The 21181-nt window shown below is 47.0% G+C and overlaps 2 protein-coding genes across 7 annotated transcripts in view; one reads left to right on the top strand and one right to left on the bottom strand.

The window, feature by feature from the left end:
- The window catches only part of RECQL5 (RecQ like helicase 5), a 39708-nt gene extending 32592 nt beyond the window's left edge, over positions 1–7116 (top strand). For 4 of the 6 annotated variants that reach the window (XM_069799059.1, XM_069799060.1, XM_069799061.1 and 1 more), the window contains 10 exons: positions 261–297; positions 1088–1146; positions 1294–1367; positions 1852–1945; positions 2418–2558; positions 3032–3705; positions 3920–4001; positions 4904–5155; positions 5682–5754; positions 5879–7116. In XM_069799059.1, coding sequence (XP_069655160.1) covers positions 261–297; positions 1088–1146; positions 1294–1367; positions 1852–1945; positions 2418–2558; positions 3032–3705; positions 3920–4001; positions 4904–5155; positions 5682–5754; positions 5879–5979 — 1587 coding nt within the window. In that variant the 3' untranslated portion in view covers positions 5980–7116. Of the gene's footprint in view, positions 1–260; positions 298–1087; positions 1147–1293; positions 1368–1805; positions 1950–2417; positions 2559–3031; positions 3706–3919; positions 4002–4903; positions 5156–5681; positions 5755–5878 lie in introns of those variants that run through there. The other 2 variants (XM_069799062.1, XM_069799064.1) reach the window with 2 other exon arrangements.
- Positions 7117–8074: 958 nt separating this feature from the next.
- Positions 8075–21181, bottom strand: part of MYO15B (myosin XVB) — a 41433-nt gene continuing 28326 nt past the window's right edge. Inside the window, exons 39-61 of the mRNA XM_069799071.1 lie at positions 19927–20042; positions 19344–19403; positions 19027–19102; positions 18395–18513; positions 18021–18139; positions 17419–17560; positions 17172–17283; positions 16689–16849; positions 16302–16414; positions 16122–16185; positions 15805–15877; positions 15350–15426; positions 14887–14963; positions 14173–14303; positions 13452–13546; positions 13092–13169; positions 12664–12772; positions 12167–12315; positions 11625–11752; positions 10490–10623; positions 9870–10003; positions 9290–9430; positions 8075–9019 (exon numbers count right to left, since the gene is read on the bottom strand). Of these exons, the coding sequence (XP_069655172.1) occupies positions 8960–9019; positions 9290–9430; positions 9870–10003; positions 10490–10623; positions 11625–11752; positions 12167–12315; positions 12664–12772; positions 13092–13169; positions 13452–13546; positions 14173–14303; positions 14887–14963; positions 15350–15426; positions 15805–15877; positions 16122–16185; positions 16302–16414; positions 16689–16849; positions 17172–17283; positions 17419–17560; positions 18021–18139; positions 18395–18513; positions 19027–19102; positions 19344–19403; positions 19927–20042 (2468 nt within the window). The 3' untranslated portion in view covers positions 8075–8959. The remainder of the gene's footprint in view (positions 9020–9289; positions 9431–9869; positions 10004–10489; positions 10624–11624; positions 11753–12166; positions 12316–12663; positions 12773–13091; positions 13170–13451; positions 13547–14172; positions 14304–14886; positions 14964–15349; positions 15427–15804; positions 15878–16121; positions 16186–16301; positions 16415–16688; positions 16850–17171; positions 17284–17418; positions 17561–18020; positions 18140–18394; positions 18514–19026; positions 19103–19343; positions 19404–19926; positions 20043–21181) is intronic.

Consider the following 21181-nt stretch of genomic DNA (forward strand, 5'->3'; position numbering starts at 1 on the left):
TGTCTTTAATACCTCTGATATTAGTAAAAACAGATTTCCCCATTCAGCTTCTCTTGCATATTCCTATAGCAAAGGTGAACTTTTGGCTTTGATTTGCATTCTTTGTCTTCTTTCTCCCATTTTGGTGCCTTTTCAGTACCTTTGTAACTTCAGCATTAATTTTCCCTGGAGCAGGGCTATAAAATGTGTCTTTTGTGCTTCTAGACCTGCATGTGTGTTGCAGGAATGGAAATGTTTGACTGATCTTTGTTTTCTTCTAGGGCAAAGAACCAGAAAAGGATGATTTTGTTCCTCCAAGTAAATATCTTCTTTGATTTATAGTGGTTTTCTTTGGGAGAAGAAAGTCTTGTATTTTGCAGCTGTGTGTAATTTGTATAGCATCAACACTGGAGGTATCAATCCCTAGGCACAGAGGTTAGGCTTTTGGCTGTGAAAGCTTGGCTGGAGGAGATGGATCAGAGCTTAGCTTTGGTTGGGGTGAAGGTATGGAATGCATCTTTCTGAACAGCTTTTCCAAATAAGCAAGAGAGAATGAAAACTCTGTCTAACCTGACTTTGTAGGCTATTTCTGCAGTGGTTATGCAGCAGTGTTCAACTGGGCTATAAGGAAACTGCTGAAAAACCTTGCCATTTGTAACCATGCTACTTGAGGCCCTGTCTAGCAACACAGTTCTTACACTATTGTAAAAGAATACCTGGTAGTTCATGTTACTCTATTCAGCCTCTTTTTTTTTTTTTTTGGTTGGTATTGTGGGGAGTGGAAAAGAGTTGAGTTTCCTAAGAGCTGTGATTCCTTGAAAAAGGGTTTCCTGAGATGGGGAGGTTTTGGAAAGCTGTTGGTCATAAACTAGCAAAGTTAGACGTTCTCATTCAGGGAGAAAAATCTCACTTTGGCTTCTGCCTACTCTTTTGGTGTTTGTAGCTTCTCCAGGTAAAAAGGGTGACTGTAGTGGTCTTTGGGGTAACTATGCAGGGAGGAACGTGCCAACCAGTTCTGGACTGCCACCCTCCCAGTGACAGTTGAGATGTTCTCCATCAGCCCTAGCCCTGCTATGACGCCTTTTCCAAATTGCCTCCTCTGTGGTAGGTGCAGACTGTCCCTTGAAAGATGCCTTCAGCAGGAGAATCTCTAAGCTCACAGTGAAGGTAAGAAAGGCTGGTTAATGTTCAGTCTTGTTGACTTGCAAAGAACAACTAAGATTCTGCTTGCCCTGTTCTTACTCCTTCAGGGATGGAAGTCCAAGGGGCACTATGACTTCTGTAGAGCATGTCTGAGTATCCCATGTTTCCTAGGGACGGGAACACTGCTTGAAGATGCTGGAAGAAGCTTTGAGCACCAATCAAAAGGTTCCAGCAGGAGGAAAAGGGTATGAGAGGAGAGAAAAGGGGTAGCATATTGAGTCCCTTAACACAGGGCCTACCCTTCGCTGAGCACCATTACCACTCTCAGGGAGTGCCTTTTTAAGTTATTTGGTCCAAGGATGTAGTTTCACTTAACAGCATCCTTCTTGTAGTGATGTTCAGGATCAGATACGAGGACTCTTGTGTCTGATTCTGCTAAATCAGCTCGATCGTAGGAGTCGCAATTCTTCCCTGACCCACAAGATGGGGATAGTGTACTTCTCAAACTGAGAAACTGGACAAGAGGACTTTGATTTAAAACCGTTTTCACCACCCTTTCCATTCTGCAGCAACTCACTCTGCGCCCTTAGGACTTAATTGGAAGTTATCACTTATTCTTGCACCAGAGGGAGTGAATTTTGTGCTTTCTGGGAGATGCTTAAGCATTAGTGTTCCTTTTGCAGATAGAGAAGTGTGTCTTGCCAGAAATCACCCCAGCCTGTGTTACAGGTCAGACCCTCATGCCTATGCTGTGGAGCTGGAGTATGAAGCTTTCCGAACCAGTAAAATGGCTAACTCATACAAGGCAACTGTCCTAAAGAAGGTAGGGCCATACGTCTGCTGTTGTTCCCTTGAAGGTGGCGTGGCCTCAGCTCAAGGGGAAATAGGGTAGAGTTTGTGTCAGAAAGATGAAGGAGAAGCTCTGCTTTGCCTTGGATGTCTTCTGAATCTTTCTTCTTGATTTTGTTTCCACGAGGGCCCAGAATCACGTTGGTTTCACATCTTTGTTGGCTTTACAGGCTCTGGAAACCTACATACCAGTGCAAGCTTATCCAGATGTCTTCTAGGTCTAGCAATAAAGGGAACAGGGAGTTCCTCAGACTGTAGCTGACCATAGAGAAGCCTTGGTTTAGGTTAGCTGGTTGCCATAAGTCTCTCTGAAGATGTTTCTGTTCTTGAGATAGGTGTCTCTTCAGGGGAGACATTTGTTTTGCCACTATGGCTTTTAGTATGTGCAAAGGTGGGAATGCATAAAGATTTCTGGCCACTAGAGAATATTTCTGTTCTCTTTTCAGGTAGCAGAAATCAACAAAGCGTCAAAACAAGGAGAGTTGTTCTCAGTCTTTGGGTCTGGAACTGGTGGCAGCAGCAGCTTGGAAACAAAATCTGGGTCTCCAGCAGAAGCAGACTTCCTCCCTGCATCCCAGGTTTACTCGGTGAGTGAGTACAGATGGGATAGACAAGGAGGCAATGGTGTGCTTTGTGTATCTGCTTTTTTATATTTTTATTTTAAGTCCTTTCTGTGGCCATAGCTGTATATTTCTATTGTAATTGTTTTCCCTGTTTGTCCTTTGTTTCTGGAGTGAGATCAACTAGTCATGCTGGTTCCTATTAGTGAATATAATCTATGTGCAGGCCATACATTAAGTAAGCTTTCTTCATCTTGCTCTAACCAAGGATGCCGTCTGTTTCCTTACTGCAGGCCTATGACTTTAACCTAATCCATTTCCCTGATGTCTCAGTTGATGGATATGATGATAAGTCAATTTTAGAGCCTTCTGCAGCTTACGGCTGTACACACTGGTGCATTGTATACAGAAACTTAGCTCCTTTCAGGGTTCTGCACATGCTCTCAGGGCTTCCTTAATGCTCTCATATCCAAAATTCCTTCTTCTCCCTTTCTCCCTAGTTCAAACCCAAGCGCGTGGGAGCAGGATTTCCAAAGAAATCCAGCTTGTTTCACACAGCTTCAGAACTGTTGAAGATCCAGGAGGAGAGCGATGTAAAGTCTGTCAAAAAAGAAGTAGATTGTCCAAATGGGCAAGACAACAGCAGCTGCAGTCTGGAACTGGACACCAGAAACACTGTTCTCCAGAAGAAAGAAATAGGAACCAAAGCAATGTGTGAGAGTGCTGGGGTAGAAGTACTTCTTCCTGAAAAGAAGGGAGAGCAACCCAGTCCAGACACAAAAGCTGCCCTTTGGGAGAGCCCTACTAAGAAATCCAAACCTAGCAAGAAGCAGCAAAAACTCGCAGAAGCAGCTAAAAAAGAATCACAGGATATTTCCAAATTCTTCTCCCTCCCCAAAGGTGGGTCTAAAGCCAAAAGTTGCAGCTCAGCAAAAGAAGATGGCTGTTCTGCAAGCACACTACCTCAGGTTTCTTCTCAAAGCATGTGTCAAGAGAAGCCAATACCTCAGGAAAACAAAGGTGTCTCTGGAGAAGATGTGACTGGACAGTCCCAGGTAGAGAATGAAGAACTGGAAGAGGCAGAAATAACACTGACTGAGAGAGAGGAGGATTTTAAGACCCAGCAGGCTGCTGAATCTGAACTCCTTCAAGAAGAAATTGATGTAACATCCAGGTAAAATCTCTACCTCTGCTCCCTGTGTTGCCCTGTTAATGAGCTGCAGAGCTCCACCAGCCTTGTCCTGGAAACTGGGAATCTGTATTAGATCTCTAGGCTGGTGAGGGAGACTCTTGCTTTACCATGGAGAGTCTCATGTCCACTGACAGTGAATGCAGTAATATCTTCACTGTGGAATGATTAAGATTGGCCTTCTCTCCACTCTTCCCAGTAGCATTGCTGAAAATGTCCCAGAAACTGAACTAATGGTTGTTGGGGAAGGTGAGAGTGGGAAGCGACCAGGATCAGAGGAGGTAAGACTTTAGTGGATGCTGATTTCCTTTATATTTTTGCTGTTCATCTTGTGCCAAGTTTCTCTCTGGGAGTGATGCTCCTGGTCTGAACTCCACCTGATAGTGTTATTTATCTGGGGAGGGCCCAGCTGCAATTGCAGCAGAGAGGAGAATCATAGTTGCATTGCACTCCTGGCGTCCCCCTGCCGCCCACTAGGCCAGTGCCAGCAACTCAGACTGCAGTGGAAAGCTTCCTCGCCACTCTGCTGTTTCCTCTTCTCTGCAACCCATGTGACTGTACCCTTGCTGATGACTTGCCTGGAATGAGTCTCTCCACCCCCTCTAGATCTGTAACTAACTATAATTAGCAAGCTGCTTTCTCGAGTTGAGGGAACAACCACAGGCCAATGACACACAGGACCACTCAGAAGTGAACCATGCTCACAGCCTTCCTTGCCATTCAGTCTCTGGTTCTGCATTTGGCATCCGAGACTGCCTGGTAGCTGTCTCTACTGAACAGTGCAGTCTTCTCCTTGCTCCTTCAAATTGAACAGGAGTGTGGCACTCCTGAAGTGGTTGATTCTTCCTGAGGGGTGTATTCTCAGCAGACATCCTGGGAAATCTTTTCCTGTCAGTTTTTCCTGTATAGGACAGGGTCTAGCAATTAGCTGCCCTAATAAGAGCACAGGGTAATTCTAAATGTGGTAGTGTTAAAGGTTTTTTCTTAAAGTCCCTTTGTGTGGCAAACAGTGTATTATGTCTGCGCAGCACAATGGGTTACATAGATTCCTGCATGGTATTCACTATAGGGAGAGCCTACAGGATGCTGCAAAGATTCGTGTTCTCAGAAGGAAGTGGCTGCTTGGAAGTGCAATGCTGCCACAGGAATTGGTGGTTTTGGTTTTCTTCTGTCCCATCTCTAGGATATGGAAAGTCCCGCAATAAAGCGGCTACGGACAGTGGCAAAATCTTCTATTCTGTCCCTGCCAGAAAGCAAAAGTGTTGGTCCAACAAAGAAGAAGGTGACTTTTGATCCAAACTTATCACAGTGTGATAAAGAAGGAACCAGCAAGACTGTACAGCCAGTGACCAAAGGCGTGTCCCTCAAAGAGACAGCAGACATCGTTGTCAAATATTTGACGCCATTCTACAAGGGTGGCAAATTTGCTTCCAAGGTAGGGTACAACTCAAGACCCTTAGCAGAAGGAGACTGCACCTTCCTAGTGAGCTGGGGCTTTAAGAAGGGGAAGATGATCTGGTTACCACATTTCACTTCCAGGTCACATCTTGGTATGTGCTGTTTTAGTGACTCTAGGTGCAACAACTCAGCTCTCCCAAGAAAGGGTTTGTGTGTGATTTAGAGTGGTATCATGTTGGTTCCACGCTTGTTTGTGATTGTTCATATTTTCACGCTAAACTCCACAGGTGGGAGTTCTTAAAAAACATGCCGGAGTGGCAACAGATTAGGTTCAATTCTGGTGTAGTTTACTTGATGTGTTCTGCAAGGCAGGATGTGTGTGCATGTGCTTCTCCAGCACTGCAGGGTCGGGTGCATTTGCAGGTTTGCAACATTCCTGTAGTCTAAATCTGTGAATAGTTTGTGCTACAGCCAGCCTGTGCTAAGGGCAAGATGAATGTGGAAACAGTCTGGTGATGTAACCAATGTCTGCTTCCTGTGTTTTATCTTCCCCAATTCTGCAGGATCTGTTTAAGGGCTTTGCTCGGCACCTGTCTCACTTACTGGCTGAAGAGCAGAACCCTGCGCGCAAGACTGGTGAGTTGATAGCTGGGGAGAGCACCAAGAATCTTGGGTTCTTTTGATGCTAAATGGATTGATGTCTTTAGAGGGGGTAGATGTCTTAAGTATCATCTCAAAGGTGGTACTTCCTCTCTTGCAGTGAAGGAGGAAGCACAGAGACTCATCAAGGAGTTTTTCAAAACAAGGGTCAGGTGTGAGAGTGAGACAGACTGGCAGGAGCTGCAGAGCTCAGAGAGATGATCCTTGCGTCACATTGGCTGTCTTCCTTCCTCCAGCAGTGGGACCAGGGTATCCCGAAGAACTCAGCCATGGAGGGTTTCATGAAACTGCGGAAGTGAGCTTTCTTTTCCCACTGCATTTTTGCTTACTTCTGACCTTAGTGACATGCACTTCCAGGAAACCAGGTTCTGGGAACTTATGGAGAGTTTCTCCAATAACTAGGGCACTGAAGCCCTCTAATACCTCTTGCCAAGAGGTATGAAGTCTGCATCTGCTGTGTAGTTTAGGGGCTGGTGCCTCAGATGTTCTGCAACTTCTACTCCCTGCAGCAGTCTGGGAAGGGCTCAGACTTTCCAGTGGGGACTCTGCTTTGGGATTGCATCTCGCTTCCTAGATAGCTCCTCCCCTTGCTCCCCCATCTCTTAGTTCTTATTTCAATGTTACCAGTAGAAGCCTTATGCTACAAGTTCACATGCTTTGCTCAGGGCTGCCAATGATGAACTTGATGGTTACGTTCCTGGATGGAATGTTTTCCCTTGAAGGACAAGAGGGGAGAGTTTTGTTTTTACCACGCAAGCAATGCCGACTTTCTGAAGGTGGAGAAACTTGGGTTCTTTTTCTTTTAATCTAAACTTTTTTTTTTTTTACTTTGTCTAGTTCTGTCTGCCCTTTAACTTAAGCAGTGATGCTCTTTCAGTATTAACCTCTCCAATAGTGGCATCAAGGTTGCCAACACTTTTCCAGCATTTGCTTGTAACCCCTAAAGCCATATTTGCTCCCTGTGCCTCACCCACAGTCTGCAATACAGAGGGCAATGTTGCTGTTACAACTGGTTAAGGTACTGCTGTGGCCCTCAAATTGACACTGTGGTGCCTCTGCTGCTATATTTATATAAGGACCTGAACCTTAGGGTATCCAGTGGGCTTGAAATAACCTGATTCCCTGGCACAAGTCCTTTCTGTTGGGTTTTTGTTGGGTTCTGCCTTTGTTCCATGCCTACAGAGGCTGGTGGCCTCCGGCACTAGCGCTGCTAGAGGAATCTGCAGCCTGAGAGGCCATCAAACAGGCTTTTGGATCACTGTACTCAACAAATGTATTTTTTTTTAAATGTACTGAAATGTATGTGCGGAACTGACAATAAAACAATGTTATAGCTGCTGTGGACTCTTCCTGCAAGCTTTTTCTTATCACTCAATCACACAGACTGGTCTAAGATACTTTTAAAACTCCAACACTATGAACATAGACATGAAAGCTCATTTCTTATCTGAACAGACAGCTAATAAATGCAAGCCCAGGATGGGATGGATGGGAAACATGTGCCAGCAGACACCTCCAACCCTTTATAGCTGCAGGACTTCTCCAGCTAGAACCAGGAGAACCTGGAAATGTTTAACTCAAAAGTCACTTTCATCTTCAGCTTGCTCTGCTCACTGGAGGACAAAGGGCTTTACAAGAAGCTTTTTACACAACAAGTTTTTTCAGCTGTTGCCTGCTGGCTTCTATTTTACCTTCCCATTAAAAATCCTGTTTCATTAGCCACTTAAGTGGGGTTACTATCTCTCCAGAGTTCAGTGCTTATAGAGTTCAGCTGCTGCCTGGGTGAACTTCTCAGAAATGCTTTGTTTATCTTGTAAATCTGTAAGCAGATTTGTGTGACAAAGTGCTTTATCAGAGTGTGGGGCATTTCTAACCAGATGAGTTGTGCTTCTATGTAAGGCAGCAAAAGCTCAAAGAGAAGGGGAATAAGGATAAGTTAATCTTTAGATATTTTTTCTCTTCCTTTCTTTCACATTGTTATGGTGCTTTACCTAAGCCTTGCAGTAGCACTGCTGAAGGGGAAGGGTGGAACATGCTTCAGCTAAGACCTCACAGGCCACAGCAAGCAGCAGTCAAAGGGAAGTTCCTGACAGGGAAGATGCTGTAGTTACTGCTAGCATCAGCTCACTAGCAAGAAGCTAGCTGTGCGTTATGGCTTGCACTGAGCACCCTCAGCTCTATCCCCTTCCTAGCCAACAGTGACAACCTTTTCCTCAGGCTTTGCCAGTTACCTGCAGGTCAATCTTCCCATGTTAGATGTAAACCAGTATCTGTTATGTCATAGTTTCAAAACATCTCTATGTGATTATTTTATTGCAATCTCCTAAAGTGCAGATACTTTTCAGTTCAGTAGGATAGCTGTAGCAATAAAAATAAGTTAAGCATTTTTGTACAACCCAGGGCACTCTCCTCTGCTGTAATACAAATTCCATTTGAATACACTTTCTTCACAGGTATGGAGCCATCATTTAAATATGACAGCTTCATGGACATGACTGACTTCTTTCTAGTAGAGGGAAACATATGCTATAATTATGTCAGTAAGAAATTAATTAACAATAAACTTTCTTACCATTGCAGCTCAATCTGTGCCCCAGCATATGTGTTAATTATATATTAACACTGATCTGCTTTGCAATTGAGATGCTTTCTACAAGCTCCTGCTTCACAAATCCTGCTATAGGGCCTCTTGCATATCAATACAGGGAAAAAGCTGGCCTATGGAAAACACCAGCAGTCAGTACAGTCATTTCATAGCCTTAGCTGTGCATTGTGATACACAAATCTCTAGCAAGCATCAGTCTTTTCTCATGTTAATTAATTAAAGAAGCATCCCACACTACAAAGCTTGAAGGCAATTGCTTGCATCTGTTCAGCTGCTCTGTGTTGGAACAGGCTATGAAAAAGCAATGGTGTGAAAGGGTGTCTTGTGCTTTGTTTAGCCACTGCATACATCACTTCAAGGAAGAGTACATGGGAACTGAATGGCAGGTCACAAGGGATGAGATTATTGTCCAGTCCCTCAACAAACACTGTGGCGGCAGTCTTAGAAAGTAGCTGTCTGAGGTCATGGATGTCTTTTGGAAAAGTCGTCTCCAGAAGACAGGGCAGGAAGCACTGAACAAGCTTGAAGAAAGGAAAACAGTGCTGTTTTGGTTGGTCATTCTCCTCCTCTTAGGCTCTAGTGGTGCAACTCTGTTTTATCCAGGATGACAACAATCGTGTGATACATTTCTTTAGCCTGTCAAAACACAAATCAGTATCAGTCATTCTCTGCCCCAGAAATGGCTGCTTCTCATAATTAAATATTCCCATAAATCACTTTCCATAATTAAATATCAGGTACTTGCTGGGACAAAGCTGCGCTTTGTGGCCTGGGAAATGCAGTGCCCCCATCCACCTCTGGGACAGAAGAGAGCAGTAGTACTGACTCTTAGCAGAGGCTCAGCTGGGCAGTGGAGGGCAATTTCTGAATTGCCAGGAGGAAGCTGTAGGTCCAGGCTGATCTCACCTGTGACAGTTCAATCCACATAGTCTTGGGGTTGGCAGCTGAGCCATAGTTCATTTCTATGCCGGGAAGCCCACCATCAGAGACAGGCTGCAGGGTTCGCATCTTCTGCAGCTCTTTCAATGGAATGACGCAGGAGACCTCCTGTGTAAGGAGAAAAGCCACAAAACGCTCTCTGGTGCAGTCCTTACAAATAAAACCATCCAATTCTCACCAAGGAGGATTCACCTCAAGAGCTTATTGAAAGCTGAGACAAGGACTGGGGCAGTCAGAATACAGGGCAGGCTGCTGCTGACAGCATGTCCCTAGAACTCTCTTAAGATTGGGACAAACAGGAACGTGACCTACACTTAGTTTTACTGTGGACTGTGCTTATTAGCATGGTCACTGCACTTACAAAAGAGCACATGGCAGTACTAACTGTTCTACCACTCTTGTCACTTGCTTTGGGCTAGGGCTGTTGTTAGAGTTGCTGTGATGCATGTAAATACAGTCTCTTCCTGCGCAAGTTCTTCTAAAAGTCAGAGTTAACGTCTGACAGACATCAGGGCTCTGGACTCTAGGGAGGAATTGTCTGGCATACCTGGGTGGTGCCATCTGCCACAATGATCTCCTCTTTATTCACACCAAAGAAACAGGGCACAGGGATTGTGTCATCACTGACTCTCTCTACAAAGTAGGTGTTGTAGCCAAAGAAAGGCAGTTTCATCACATGCTCTGTAAGAAAGCAAAAGGTGGCTTTCAGGCAGCAGCTTCTAGCTAGCAATCTACTGCACCAACCTAAGGTGGTCAAAAGCTGCAAGCATTCCCAAGTTTTCTACATTGAAAAGTAAGATTGACAACTTCTCCCTCCCTCCCTCCCAGGCAGCTGATACTCAATTCTCAGCAGCCTGAATGGATGTCCCATTCTTTTCCAACCAGAAAACAGCTGTGCAGCCAGAGTATCAATTAAAACACAACTTGTACAGAGCTCTGAATATCTACTGTAGACTTCTACAAAAGAGGTAGAACTTCTACCATGATCACCACGCTTGGGAACAAGTGCCAATCTGCAGGAGGCGGCTGTCAGGGAGTTCTATGTCATGGCCCATTCCAGGCTCTAAGGATCTTTGCCAACCTCATGAACTGTCTCAAAAGTGCCTTCAGAGCAGCTTCCATCATGCTCAGGACAGACGACTCAAGCAGATCTGGATGTCTCCTCACCTATGAACTGGATTTTTGCATCCACTGGCTGGAGGGGCTGCCTGGTTCTCAGCAGCATGCCAACATGGTTCTGCAGAGCCTGGGGTCTGATGGAGGACTGCAGGGTCTGTGGTGTGTACTCCTTCAGCTCTTCCCTGTGCCAACAAGCAGATACTAATTCACCCCCTGCCCAGCTAAAATCAAAAGATCAACCAGGGGGATTAAGAGGAAGGAGGGGATGTGGCAACAATTTTCAATTGCATGGCTGGGGCAAGGGTGGAGGGAGAGGGTAAGAGCACAACAGGTCGTATCTGAATTGGGTAATGTGGAAGGAAACATCAGAGACAGTGAGACCACCATTTTCCACAGAGAAGGCAGCTGTGCACCACTGAGTAGTGCACTCAGAGAAATCTCTCCTTTCTGGAGACAAGAGGAGCTCTTCAAGCAAGGACTGTAGCATGGAAGTAAAGCCACAGGGTGTTTCTTTCACAGACAGTCTCAGCTGAACACCACCTTATTCTAACCCTGTCTTGCTCCTGTTCATCCAAAGCGCTACACAGAGCAGAGCTCCAATGCCCAGCAGGGTTATGGTATTACCCCCTGCTGCTGGTGCTGTAAGGGGATCTGATGCAGACATTACCTCAACTCCAAGTCAAAGTGCATAAGAGTACAGGAAGGAAGGAGTGTGAAAATAACAGCTCAGGGCTGCAGGACAGAAGCTTTCCAGTACCCAGGGACATTTTCATTCCCATTAGGCATCTCACTACAGATTTTGGGTGCCCAGGGTTGAAAACTCTGACGCTTGTGAGAAAGAACAAAGGAGCATTCATCCCAACAATAAGCTCATGCACTTCCTTCTTGGTATTGCAAACACATGGCAGTCAAAAGAAATGCCCATGGCACCCTCATGAACCTCAGCTCAGGATTCACAAAAGGAAATGTGGATCAGAGACTGTCAGCATTAAGAGGGTGAACAGAAGGTCAACTTTCTTGATTATGGGCAGGAGTCAGTCACTAAGTGACATTAATTAGGAGCTTATGTTCTCCAGAACTGTCCATTCCTTAATTATCCAGCAAGTACTTTCAGGCACCTACTCCTAACCCCTGTGGTTCCAACAGCCATTAGAGATAGAGACCCACCCTGAGACAGACATACCTGGAGAGAGCAGAGTTCTGCTGCTCTGCTTTGGCCCAGTGCTGGAGCACTGCCAAAATGCCCACCTGCATCTCCATTTCTTTACTATGGCTCAACAGTATCCTCCCATTCAGGTAATCCCACAGGATCTGAGAGACAGCACAGGAAAGAGCCCTTTGTTAAACCTGCCAGAAAGTTCAGGCATGTCTGGGCAGTGCCAGGCTGCGAGACCTACATCCTGCCTTGCTGATAACACATCCAGCTCAGGCTGATAACACAAAAACAAGGGCTTTCTGGGCTCAGGAAGAGGATGCAGAACTGCACAAACCATGTCTGGTTGAGTACAGCTCATAGGCTAGGGCTACAGGCACACTGCCTTCCTTGCATCCGTAGCTTCAGTTATTAGCCATTCCCAGAAACAGCACACAAAGCCAATCAGCCAAAGCCCTCCCGCTTCTTCAGCCCCCTTGGGACATTCCCATTGGCCTGTACACTAACTCTGCCCTTGCTAGGGAGCCCTTGCTAGGGAGGTTCCTGGTGTGCACATTGGCCTTGTTGCTTACCTGTCCATAATGGACATCAGTATAAATTTTGTTCTCAAAGTGCAGAGGTGTCCTCCAGATGAGCCTGCGTAAAGTCACAGTGACCAACTTGTCCTCCAGCAGGTAATCATGAAGATACTCCTCCGATCTTAACGGCCTCACCATTTTATCTACATGTTTATGCAGAGAGAGGGTCATCACACTTGGTACTGAGACAGTGGGCTGAGCTCTATGACCTGGGACAGGACCCTTCCTGCACACCTCTATTCCACCCTGCCCTTACCACTCCGAGCATCAGCCATTCCAAAGGGACATGGACCCACACAGACACACACACCTCTCTCAGGAACAAGCAACACAGCCCCCGATAAGCCACAACCCTTAACCCTAGTACAGAGGGAAACTGCAGAAGAGGAACCTCCCCGGAACCAGCAAGCATGGGGGAACTGTTTGAAACAGTAGCCATGGTCCTCCCTGTTGGAGGGAAAGAAAGAAGCTACATGCTAGTCTCTACTTGCCGAGATTATTGCTGTCACTCTTGATGGCAAAAAGAACAAATTCCTGTATCTCTTCCTGTTCGCCTGCCCCCATCTGCTCACAGATCTCCTGCAAGAGCTCCTTGGCCACCTGAAGCAAGGAAAGAAGCAAATAAATACTGTGGCCAGGCAAGCCCAAAGCTGCCCCAGAGCAATTAGACATACTGGGCCTGTTGGAGGGCAGCAGTATGGCTCTGGCCATTGCTCAAAGAAGCAAGCTGGGTGAGGCATCCCAGTGTTGTGCAGGCCCTGAAGAGATATGCTGCTACAGGGATTCCTAGGAAGTGAGTGGGAAACTCTCACAGCACTATGGGAAGCACAGGCCAAGCCCAAGGTTTTGACAGATAAGGGAATTCCCTGGTGTAGGTCAGAGTCCAGTTCAATGAAGAAATTCAAAGCAGAAAACTCACAGTGAATGTCTTTATTCTGGTGAGGTATTCCACACCTCCAGGCATCAGTATCACTAGCCGGCGGGCACCACGCCCCTTCTGCAAAGGACAGTCTTTAGGCAGCAAGACATGCTGGATCCCATCAGCTCCACAATTGTTTCTCTCTCTTCCTCCTCATGTCTGCCTTCCACTGCTTGCCCATAGTACCTGCCTCTTCCCTGCCCACTCCATGGCATTGCATTTCCCAATCCCCTTACAGACACATGCTTCATTTCCTCTCTTGGAACACTAACTGCCCCTGTTACACTGCACATGGCACCTTCTGGCAAGCCTCTGCCCTCCTTCTCTTCCCAGCATCCCCACTTCTCTGCCCCTCAATACCAGCAATGCCTCTATCTCCACAGGGAAAGGAAGGTGGCGGCGGCCCCCGTACATGAAATTTTTCCGCAGGTTGCTCTGACAGATCTTGGCTATATCTGCAGGAAGAAGAAAAAGCTTCATGTGTGGAGCCAAACAGAGGACTAAGCATTGTCTCCTATGGTGTTGGGTCATCCTGGCTGTGTTGAATTTAACCCAGGGCTGCTGCTAGAAGAGCAAAGAGACTTGACGTCATCTCCCACTTTGCCAGGACACATCCAAATCATGAGGGGTCAGCCCCAGACAGCATCCAGGGCAGTAGGAATACAGAGGAATGACAGGATGGGAGAACTACAACCCTCTTCTCTGGCAGGATTCCAACCCAAATACCTCACAGCTGATGACTCTGGAAGACCACTGCCTGCCTTTCCCCCAGGGTCTAGCTTTCAAACTGGGCTTAAGCCACAGTGCTAAGCTAAGCCTCAGAGACACAATTCCACCTTGCCTGGGTGAAGATGCAATGGGAAATGACCTCTGCAAACAGAAAGACTAGAGATAAAATGTGGACTCGTGCCCGCAGGCTCAGCTGCCTCAGTACCCCATTCATTTCTCCTGCCTAACAGGATAAGGGAGATTTTCCCATTGGACCGTGTCCCCACCTGGATCCTGTCTTCTTTCCTTGACCACTGGGCCTTAGTAACAAGAGGGCAGAATTTTATTGTACAGAACACAGAAACAGTCATACCATGGTGGGTGCTAGATGGGTCACTGCTGGCTAGCTGCAGAAACTTGGTGGCATAGGGCATCAGGATGTTAGAAGGGAGGAAATACCCAGTTAGCAGGTTTAGGAGCAACCAACCACGCAGCACGCTCTCCCTGTGGAACAGAAAGATCTGTGGGCACCTTGGAACAAGACAATACCTGCTTGAAGCAGCTCAAAATGAGCCTCTGCCCTTCTGAACACCTAGGTCAGGTGGCAGAAAATGAGATGGCAGCCCTTAGTCAGACATTTCTTATGCTGAGGAAGGAATTGATTCAGTTATTCTAACAGCAAACAAAGCAAGGGAACAGTCAAGGCCACTCTGATGCCACTGCTGACATATTGCAGGGCAGTGTGGGGTCAAGCCACTCTCTAACTGTTGTATGAATTCTCCAGGGCTGTGATGAGGAAATCAGGGGTCTGAGCAGCACCACTACCAGGAGCTGCCAGGTATGTTTATCAGTGCCCAGATAGATCAGCAGCCAGAGATACAAGGACAAACATCCATTGAAGTGAAAATGCCAAACCCAGTGACTGGCTAAATTTCCAGAGCGCTCAGCAAAAGCCCCAGCATCTGGGCAGCTGGGGACAACACATCATTAGGGGTCAGCCTCTCTCCTGGCCCTAGTGTCCATGCAGTGAGGTAGATGGTTCCCCTCCAGCTGTGCACACACAGGAGCTGACAGTGCTGGTACTCACTGGTTAGGGTTGTGGGTGACCTGTTTGATGACCTGGCAGTAGACCTCATCATGCAAACTCTCCTTCTCCTTGCACAGCTGCATTCAGAGAGGAGAAGGCAGCATCAGAGTGGGGACAAGAGAATCAGAGAGGCCCCTGGTCATCTCTGTGCCCTTCCTCTCCCAGCTCCAGAGCTCTGCCAATTTGCTTAAAGCTTGGGCTTTGCAGGCTCTGGTCTCTAGTGCTATCTAGGCCCAAAGAAGGAGAGGCAGGTTATATGCTCTCATCCAGACAGTGATATCCAGGGAAAGCATTTACATGTAACCCCTCCCCCCCATGATTTTAATCAGCCTTTCTGCTTCAGGTCCCTTTCTCATGCAGGAGGTTGCATTATGACTCTCCCTGCTCTCTCCCTTCCCAGCAAGGTCTTGGCCCTTCATTCCCATTGGTGCTTCAGCGACTTGCCCAGGGGAAGTTCACAAACCTGAAGGATTTCATAGATGCATTCAACCTCATTCTGGTCCTTAAGTTTTGATTGATCTCCCATGAACCGCATCAGAGCTGTAAAGCAAGGGCTAGCATGTAGGTCTAAGCAGAGGTGATCCTGCCATGGGGCAGGCAGTAGACTAGAAAATGTCCTGAAAGCTTTTCTGCTCCATGGGCTATTACGAGCCTTGCATGTGTAGTCAGTCAGTGGGGCATCAGCCCAGGCAGTGTGTGTTCTTGGACACTTTGCACTCAAGGCAAAGTGCATTTTGCTGGAGGCTTTCAGCATGGACACAGGTGGTTATTAACTGCAGAAATGCCTTAGAAAGAGTCCTCCTCTCACAGTTTTCATTTCCCACTCTGGGCCCTGTGATGCCTATGTGTGGCCACTAAGTCCGTCCCTCTCACCCCTGCTCCAGCCTCTGCAGTATTGTGTTCTAGGGAGGTACTTACTCTTGAAGTTCTTTGTAGCAAGCTCATTCAGCTCACTATCAGAGTACCGGAGCAAAGACTGCTTGATTGGGACCTGCAGGGCCAGAATACAAGGGTAAGCTGGGGAGGCAGATCACACAGAGCTGTGCTGCAGTCTTCACAAAGACACAAGCTCCCAGTATCTTGCAGGCAGCACTGAAGAACAGGGGTCACCTATGCTTCTCCAGAGACTGCAGCCAAGGATTTGCCCTCTGCAGTTTTTTCCATGTGGGGACAAAGCTAGAGGCAAGGCTGGAGCTGGGATTCTGCCTGTAGCCATGGGGAGACACTGGGCTCACCTTGGTGTGCCGGACCAGGTCAGCTGCACTCTTCTTTTCAGCAGACATCCCCTTCAGTCCCTGCCTAGACAGAGGAAAGGGAACATGCAATCCAAGAAACATCCCCAGAAACAGCTTGGTGTAGGTCAGGCTACACAGATCCTGTGTACACCTGTTCAGGAAGGACCACAGCCTACTCACATGGACTGAGCCTCTCGGAAGTAGGCTGTGGCGAAGTCCATCATGGTATAATGATCACCAGCAGGGACTAACATGATGCTGTTGCGTTCTGATGCCAGGCTGGGAACAGAACTCTGCAGAGACAGGCAGCAAACCCACCCTAAAAAGTCAGCTGAGGAACCACAGTGTGTATTCTTCTCACCTGCCAGACCTGGGAAGGCCTGATCTGTGTGTGATGCCTCCCTCACCCACTATGACAGTATTTGAGTGTCTCCATCTGCAAGGATTAAGCAGTCATCTTCTTCCCTCTAGCCTGGGAGGTTAGACACTACCAGGCCCACGGACCCACCCTAGCAGCTCCCACAGAACCCGACTATATCCCCTAGAAGTTCCCCAAGGACAACTCACCTCCCTGCTGGTGTTCCTGCTCTCTGGGGAAGCTTTCATGCTCTTCCGCAGCCCTCCACATCTGTCCATGCTGGTACTGAGGTAATCAGGGGCTGCAGCCAATTGCACCAGACTGGTGGGGAAAATACCGCAGCGGCCACCAGTGGAGCCAAACTGCCAGCCTGCAGAAACAGGGGAGAGTCAGGAACCATGGCAGCTACCAAGAGAAATGAGCAGTGAAGCATTCTACTGGCAGAGGACAGCATCAGACTGACCAGGCTTTCCTGCATCCTAAGATAACATCCCCTGCAACTATGGCAGCTGGAACAAGGCGGGTTGTCGTCAGAGAATGGCAGAGCTGAAGGCTGACTATGCCAGCCCTTAAGAGTCTGCTTTCCTCTGGTTTACTCAACAGCAGCATGTAGAACTTCAGGGCACCATGGGTCCAGCAGGCCCTTGAATCCATTCCCCACCTTTCCTCCCAATCTTGACAATCTCCCTCACCTGGCTCCACGCCTTGCATGGGCAGTAACTCAATGAGGTCACCCTTCTTGAAGCTAAGAAGGCTCTTGTCATCTGCAATGTAGCTGCGCAGAGCAACAACGTAGTTGGTATCCTGGGGAAAAAGCAATGGGAAGGTCAAATCTCATCCCCAGGATGTGAAGGACTCAGACCATGTCATCCTATGGACCCGCTCAGGTCCATGTGGGAAACCACCTTCATTCCCTACTGCACTACAGCGCTCCCTCACCTGCCTCAGCTCCTCGATGAAGAGTTCCACCATAGCCTTGATGCACGGAGCCTTCGGAGAGTGCAGGAAGAGCTGCTCTGTCTTCAGAGAGAACTCCACGGCACTGCTGCCCTTCAGTTCCACTGACAGCACATCTGCAAAGCTGAGAATACAGCCAGCATAGTTGGAGTCTTTATGCCAGAGCTAGGGATGCAGATCATGGGGATGGGACCTCATTCCAAGGACTGAGAATGGAGACAGGCCTCAGCATGCTCCAGAGGGTGGCCTTTCACCAGCACTGTATTACAACACTAATAGCACCATAGGCTGCTCATGGCTTTCACCTTACCACTTTGAGGACCTCCCTTGTGATGATATTCATGGAGCTGACTCACACCTAGCACTCACTTATTCTAAGCAAAGCAAAAGGTGGGAAGGAAAGGGAAAGACCACACTCATTAGAAAGAGGGTCAGTGAGTCACAACTGGACTAGGACAATCCTAGAGAACACAGCACAACCAGGGAATTTTCAGCTCAACCATTCAGTTTGCCTCCTAACACTCTGAAAACATCCTGCACGTGACAAATTATCATCCTGCAGCAACCAGTGCCCTTTTGCTCACCTGTAGCTGCAAAGAATCTTCAAGTGCTCAGGATTATAGCCAGCTGCTTTCACCACCTTCAGCAGCCTCATGCCCCGGTGAGAAACACCCAGGATCTGGACATCACTTCCATTTTCGCCCTGTAAGGAAAGTGCAGCCAGAGAGCATGAAAGGCTCCATCTCACCTGGACAGGATGGAGCAGGGGAAGAAGATGCTACCACATGTACCATGAAGGAGGCCCTGGGCTGACAGAGGTGTCAAACACAGCAAGGTACAGAAGGCACAGAAGAATGAGCGATGTGTGGCCAGGCAGGGAGACAGAAGGAGATCCTGGATAAGCTAGAGCCACACACCTAAAGCAAGCCCAGGGTCTGGCGAGAAGGTTAAAACTCACATGAACCGGGAAAAGGCGGGAGAAATAGTTAGCCCAGTTATCCCGAGCAGCCAGTACAATCCTCTTCTTTATCCCATCTTCCTGAATGGACTGGATGTCATTGCCAACCCGGAACTCCACTAGCAGGGTTACAAAGCAGATACTTTTTCAGTAAGACAAAGATGTTCAAGTCTCCCTCTCTCCAGGGACTCATTCCCACTAGTCCCCCTCACTGATTACAGTGCAGCAAATGACAAGCAGAGGCAAAAGGATACCACATTACTTGCACACACCAGTCTACTACTAGTTTCTCTGCCCCTCTCCATGAAGCTCCTGTCAAAGATGACAGTTGAATTTTACGACAACTCAAAATCCCATCCTTAGGTCTCAGTTTCCTCTCCCCACAATAAACATATCAGAACTAAGTGTTTCTGGCTCAGAGAAATTTCAGGGCTGTTTTCTGGCCATCTGGAATAAACAAACATTCCCGCACTGCACTACACAGGACACACAAATGTGCTTTCTTGCTGCAGTGACAAACATTTCTCCTCTGCCCTAAGTCCTGCCTGAAAGGGCTTGGAGGAAGGTTTCTCATTTCAAACCAAAAGCTGGCTTGGGCACAGGGAGGAAGGGATGATGGGGCTGTTAATTACTCAGCAGGTCTTTCATCTTGCGCTTCTCCTCCTTGGAGATCCGAAAGCAGGATTCAGAGAAAGTGTCACGCATGATCTGCAGAGGAAGGAAACAGAGAGACTTCCATTGAAGAAGCCACATCTGAATATGTTGGAAATCTGAGGCTGTTTAACAGAGTGAGTTTCAGAGAGGAGTAAACAGGGGCTTGACTGGATGGATCTGGAGAAGAGACTAACACTGCTAGGGATGCAGAAGTGAAGGCAACTTATACAATGTAATTATGGGGTGTTTTGTCCCCAAAGAGACAACAGGTCTTGAGTCATACACCAGTACATACCTGTTCACACAGCAAGTTCAGACAATAAGGGTGACTGAAATTTTCTTTGGGGTAAAACACCTGCAAGAGGAGGATAAAAACAATAGTGAAATTACGGATGTTGCAGAAATAGCTCCCCAGGGATGTTTTGTAATCCATATGCCCTGCTGCCAGAGAGGAGTGAGTTCATCTCCAAGGACAGGCAGGGAAGAGACACTATGAATGTGAACAGAAGGACCAGGAGCGAAGGACCAAAAGTAAAGTGGTGAGACCATGGGATGAACCCTGGTCAGTTCAGTGCACTCTTGAATATTTGATTTTAAACACATTTGTACTATTTTAACAGGAAAGCACCAGGTAACAACAAATTTACTTTATTTGTAGATCTCTTAGTGCTTTACAGAGGAAGGAAAGGACAGGTGTGGAAACTGAGACACAAGAGTCAGTAAGGCAGAGTAGGACCCACATCCCCTATGAGATGATCCCCTACCTCCTCCCAGAACTATCTTTGTGCTCTTATATCACACTGGGTGCCTATGACAAAAAAACAAATGTGGGACTAGTTCCCTCCTCCCGCAGCAAGCCCTCAGCTAATGAACTGTACCTCTTTGCGCAGAAAGATTTTCCAGGCAGGGTTGACATAGGAAAAGCTGACACTGGTAGTGAGCTTGTACAGCTGGGTCTTGATACCATCATCTTCTGCTACTGTTACAGCAGAGTCTGTGTGAGGAGAAAGAGCAGTGAAGATGGGCTTTGCTGACTACAGGGTCACCTTCCCACCTGCCAAAGACCTACCAAGAAAAAGGGGACAGTGCTATATGCCTGATGGAAGATTATTGTCAGGAACCTTCTTGAAGGTCAGGGATCAGCTAATGTGAATGCATGCATAAAACAGTCATCATGTGAGTACCAGCATTTCTGATAGCATTTATACTTGCTGTATTAGCCACAAAGTTCAGTGCTTATAATAGAAACACTCCAGAGATAGGGAGCACACAGCGTCCCAGACAAAATACTAACCTGTGAAGACACAAGTTTCACTTTAAGTCATTATAAAAAGGGTGCTAAAGGCTTCAAATGGGCATAAAAATTCTCCTCTGAGCTTGCAGACTGCAAGGTTCTGGTACAAGGCACCCAGCACTTGCCCTGGATTTCTCTCTGCAGGAGATCTATTAAAGACAGGCTCAGTTTGAAGGCAACCATTCAAAGGCATTGCTTTATGAGGTAGGAATGTCTTCATTAATCACTCCCAACTTTCAAAACTTCAGAGTTCATGGACAAGAAATGTAGTAGATCCCATAGTTCAGCACAGTTCTATATCCATATTCAAAAGCATGTAGGGATTTTTCAGGCTAATCCAGTTACTTCAATTTACTTTCACGGTATTTCCTAAAGAAACATTGTTTAAAAGAGAGGGGGAGTGGAACAGGCAAATTCTTTTATACCAGGGAAGCTCCTGCAGGATGGAGTCCTTCAGTAATGTGTTTGGCGGACTGTTGCTTGCATGTTATAAAATGTGATGCTGATGAGAGTTTTAAACAGCTTGAAATACATTGGTACATGTATCCAAAATAGCAGCAAAGTATAAAATGAATTATGGCTCCAGGCTCCCACTGAAATTCAGAGGCAAAACCTAAGACTGAATAACACTTCCAAACTACTGCTGAGAAGCATTAGCTATGCCATTTTTTAGATGGGCAGCATCCAGACACTGTTTATGTGGCCAGTGTCAAAGGTCTCCCAAGCTCTCCTTCTCCCTCTAAGAAACATTCCCTCATTCCTCAGTCTGTCTCTAAGGACCTTCCAGAGGCTCTAGAAGGTAAAATACCTGGCTTCCCATTCCTCCCTGGTCTAAAGTC

Source organism: Haliaeetus albicilla, chromosome 12, assembly GCF_947461875.1.
Source record: "Haliaeetus albicilla chromosome 12, bHalAlb1.1, whole genome shotgun sequence".
NCBI classification, from domain to species: domain Eukaryota; kingdom Metazoa; phylum Chordata; class Aves; order Accipitriformes; family Accipitridae; genus Haliaeetus; species Haliaeetus albicilla.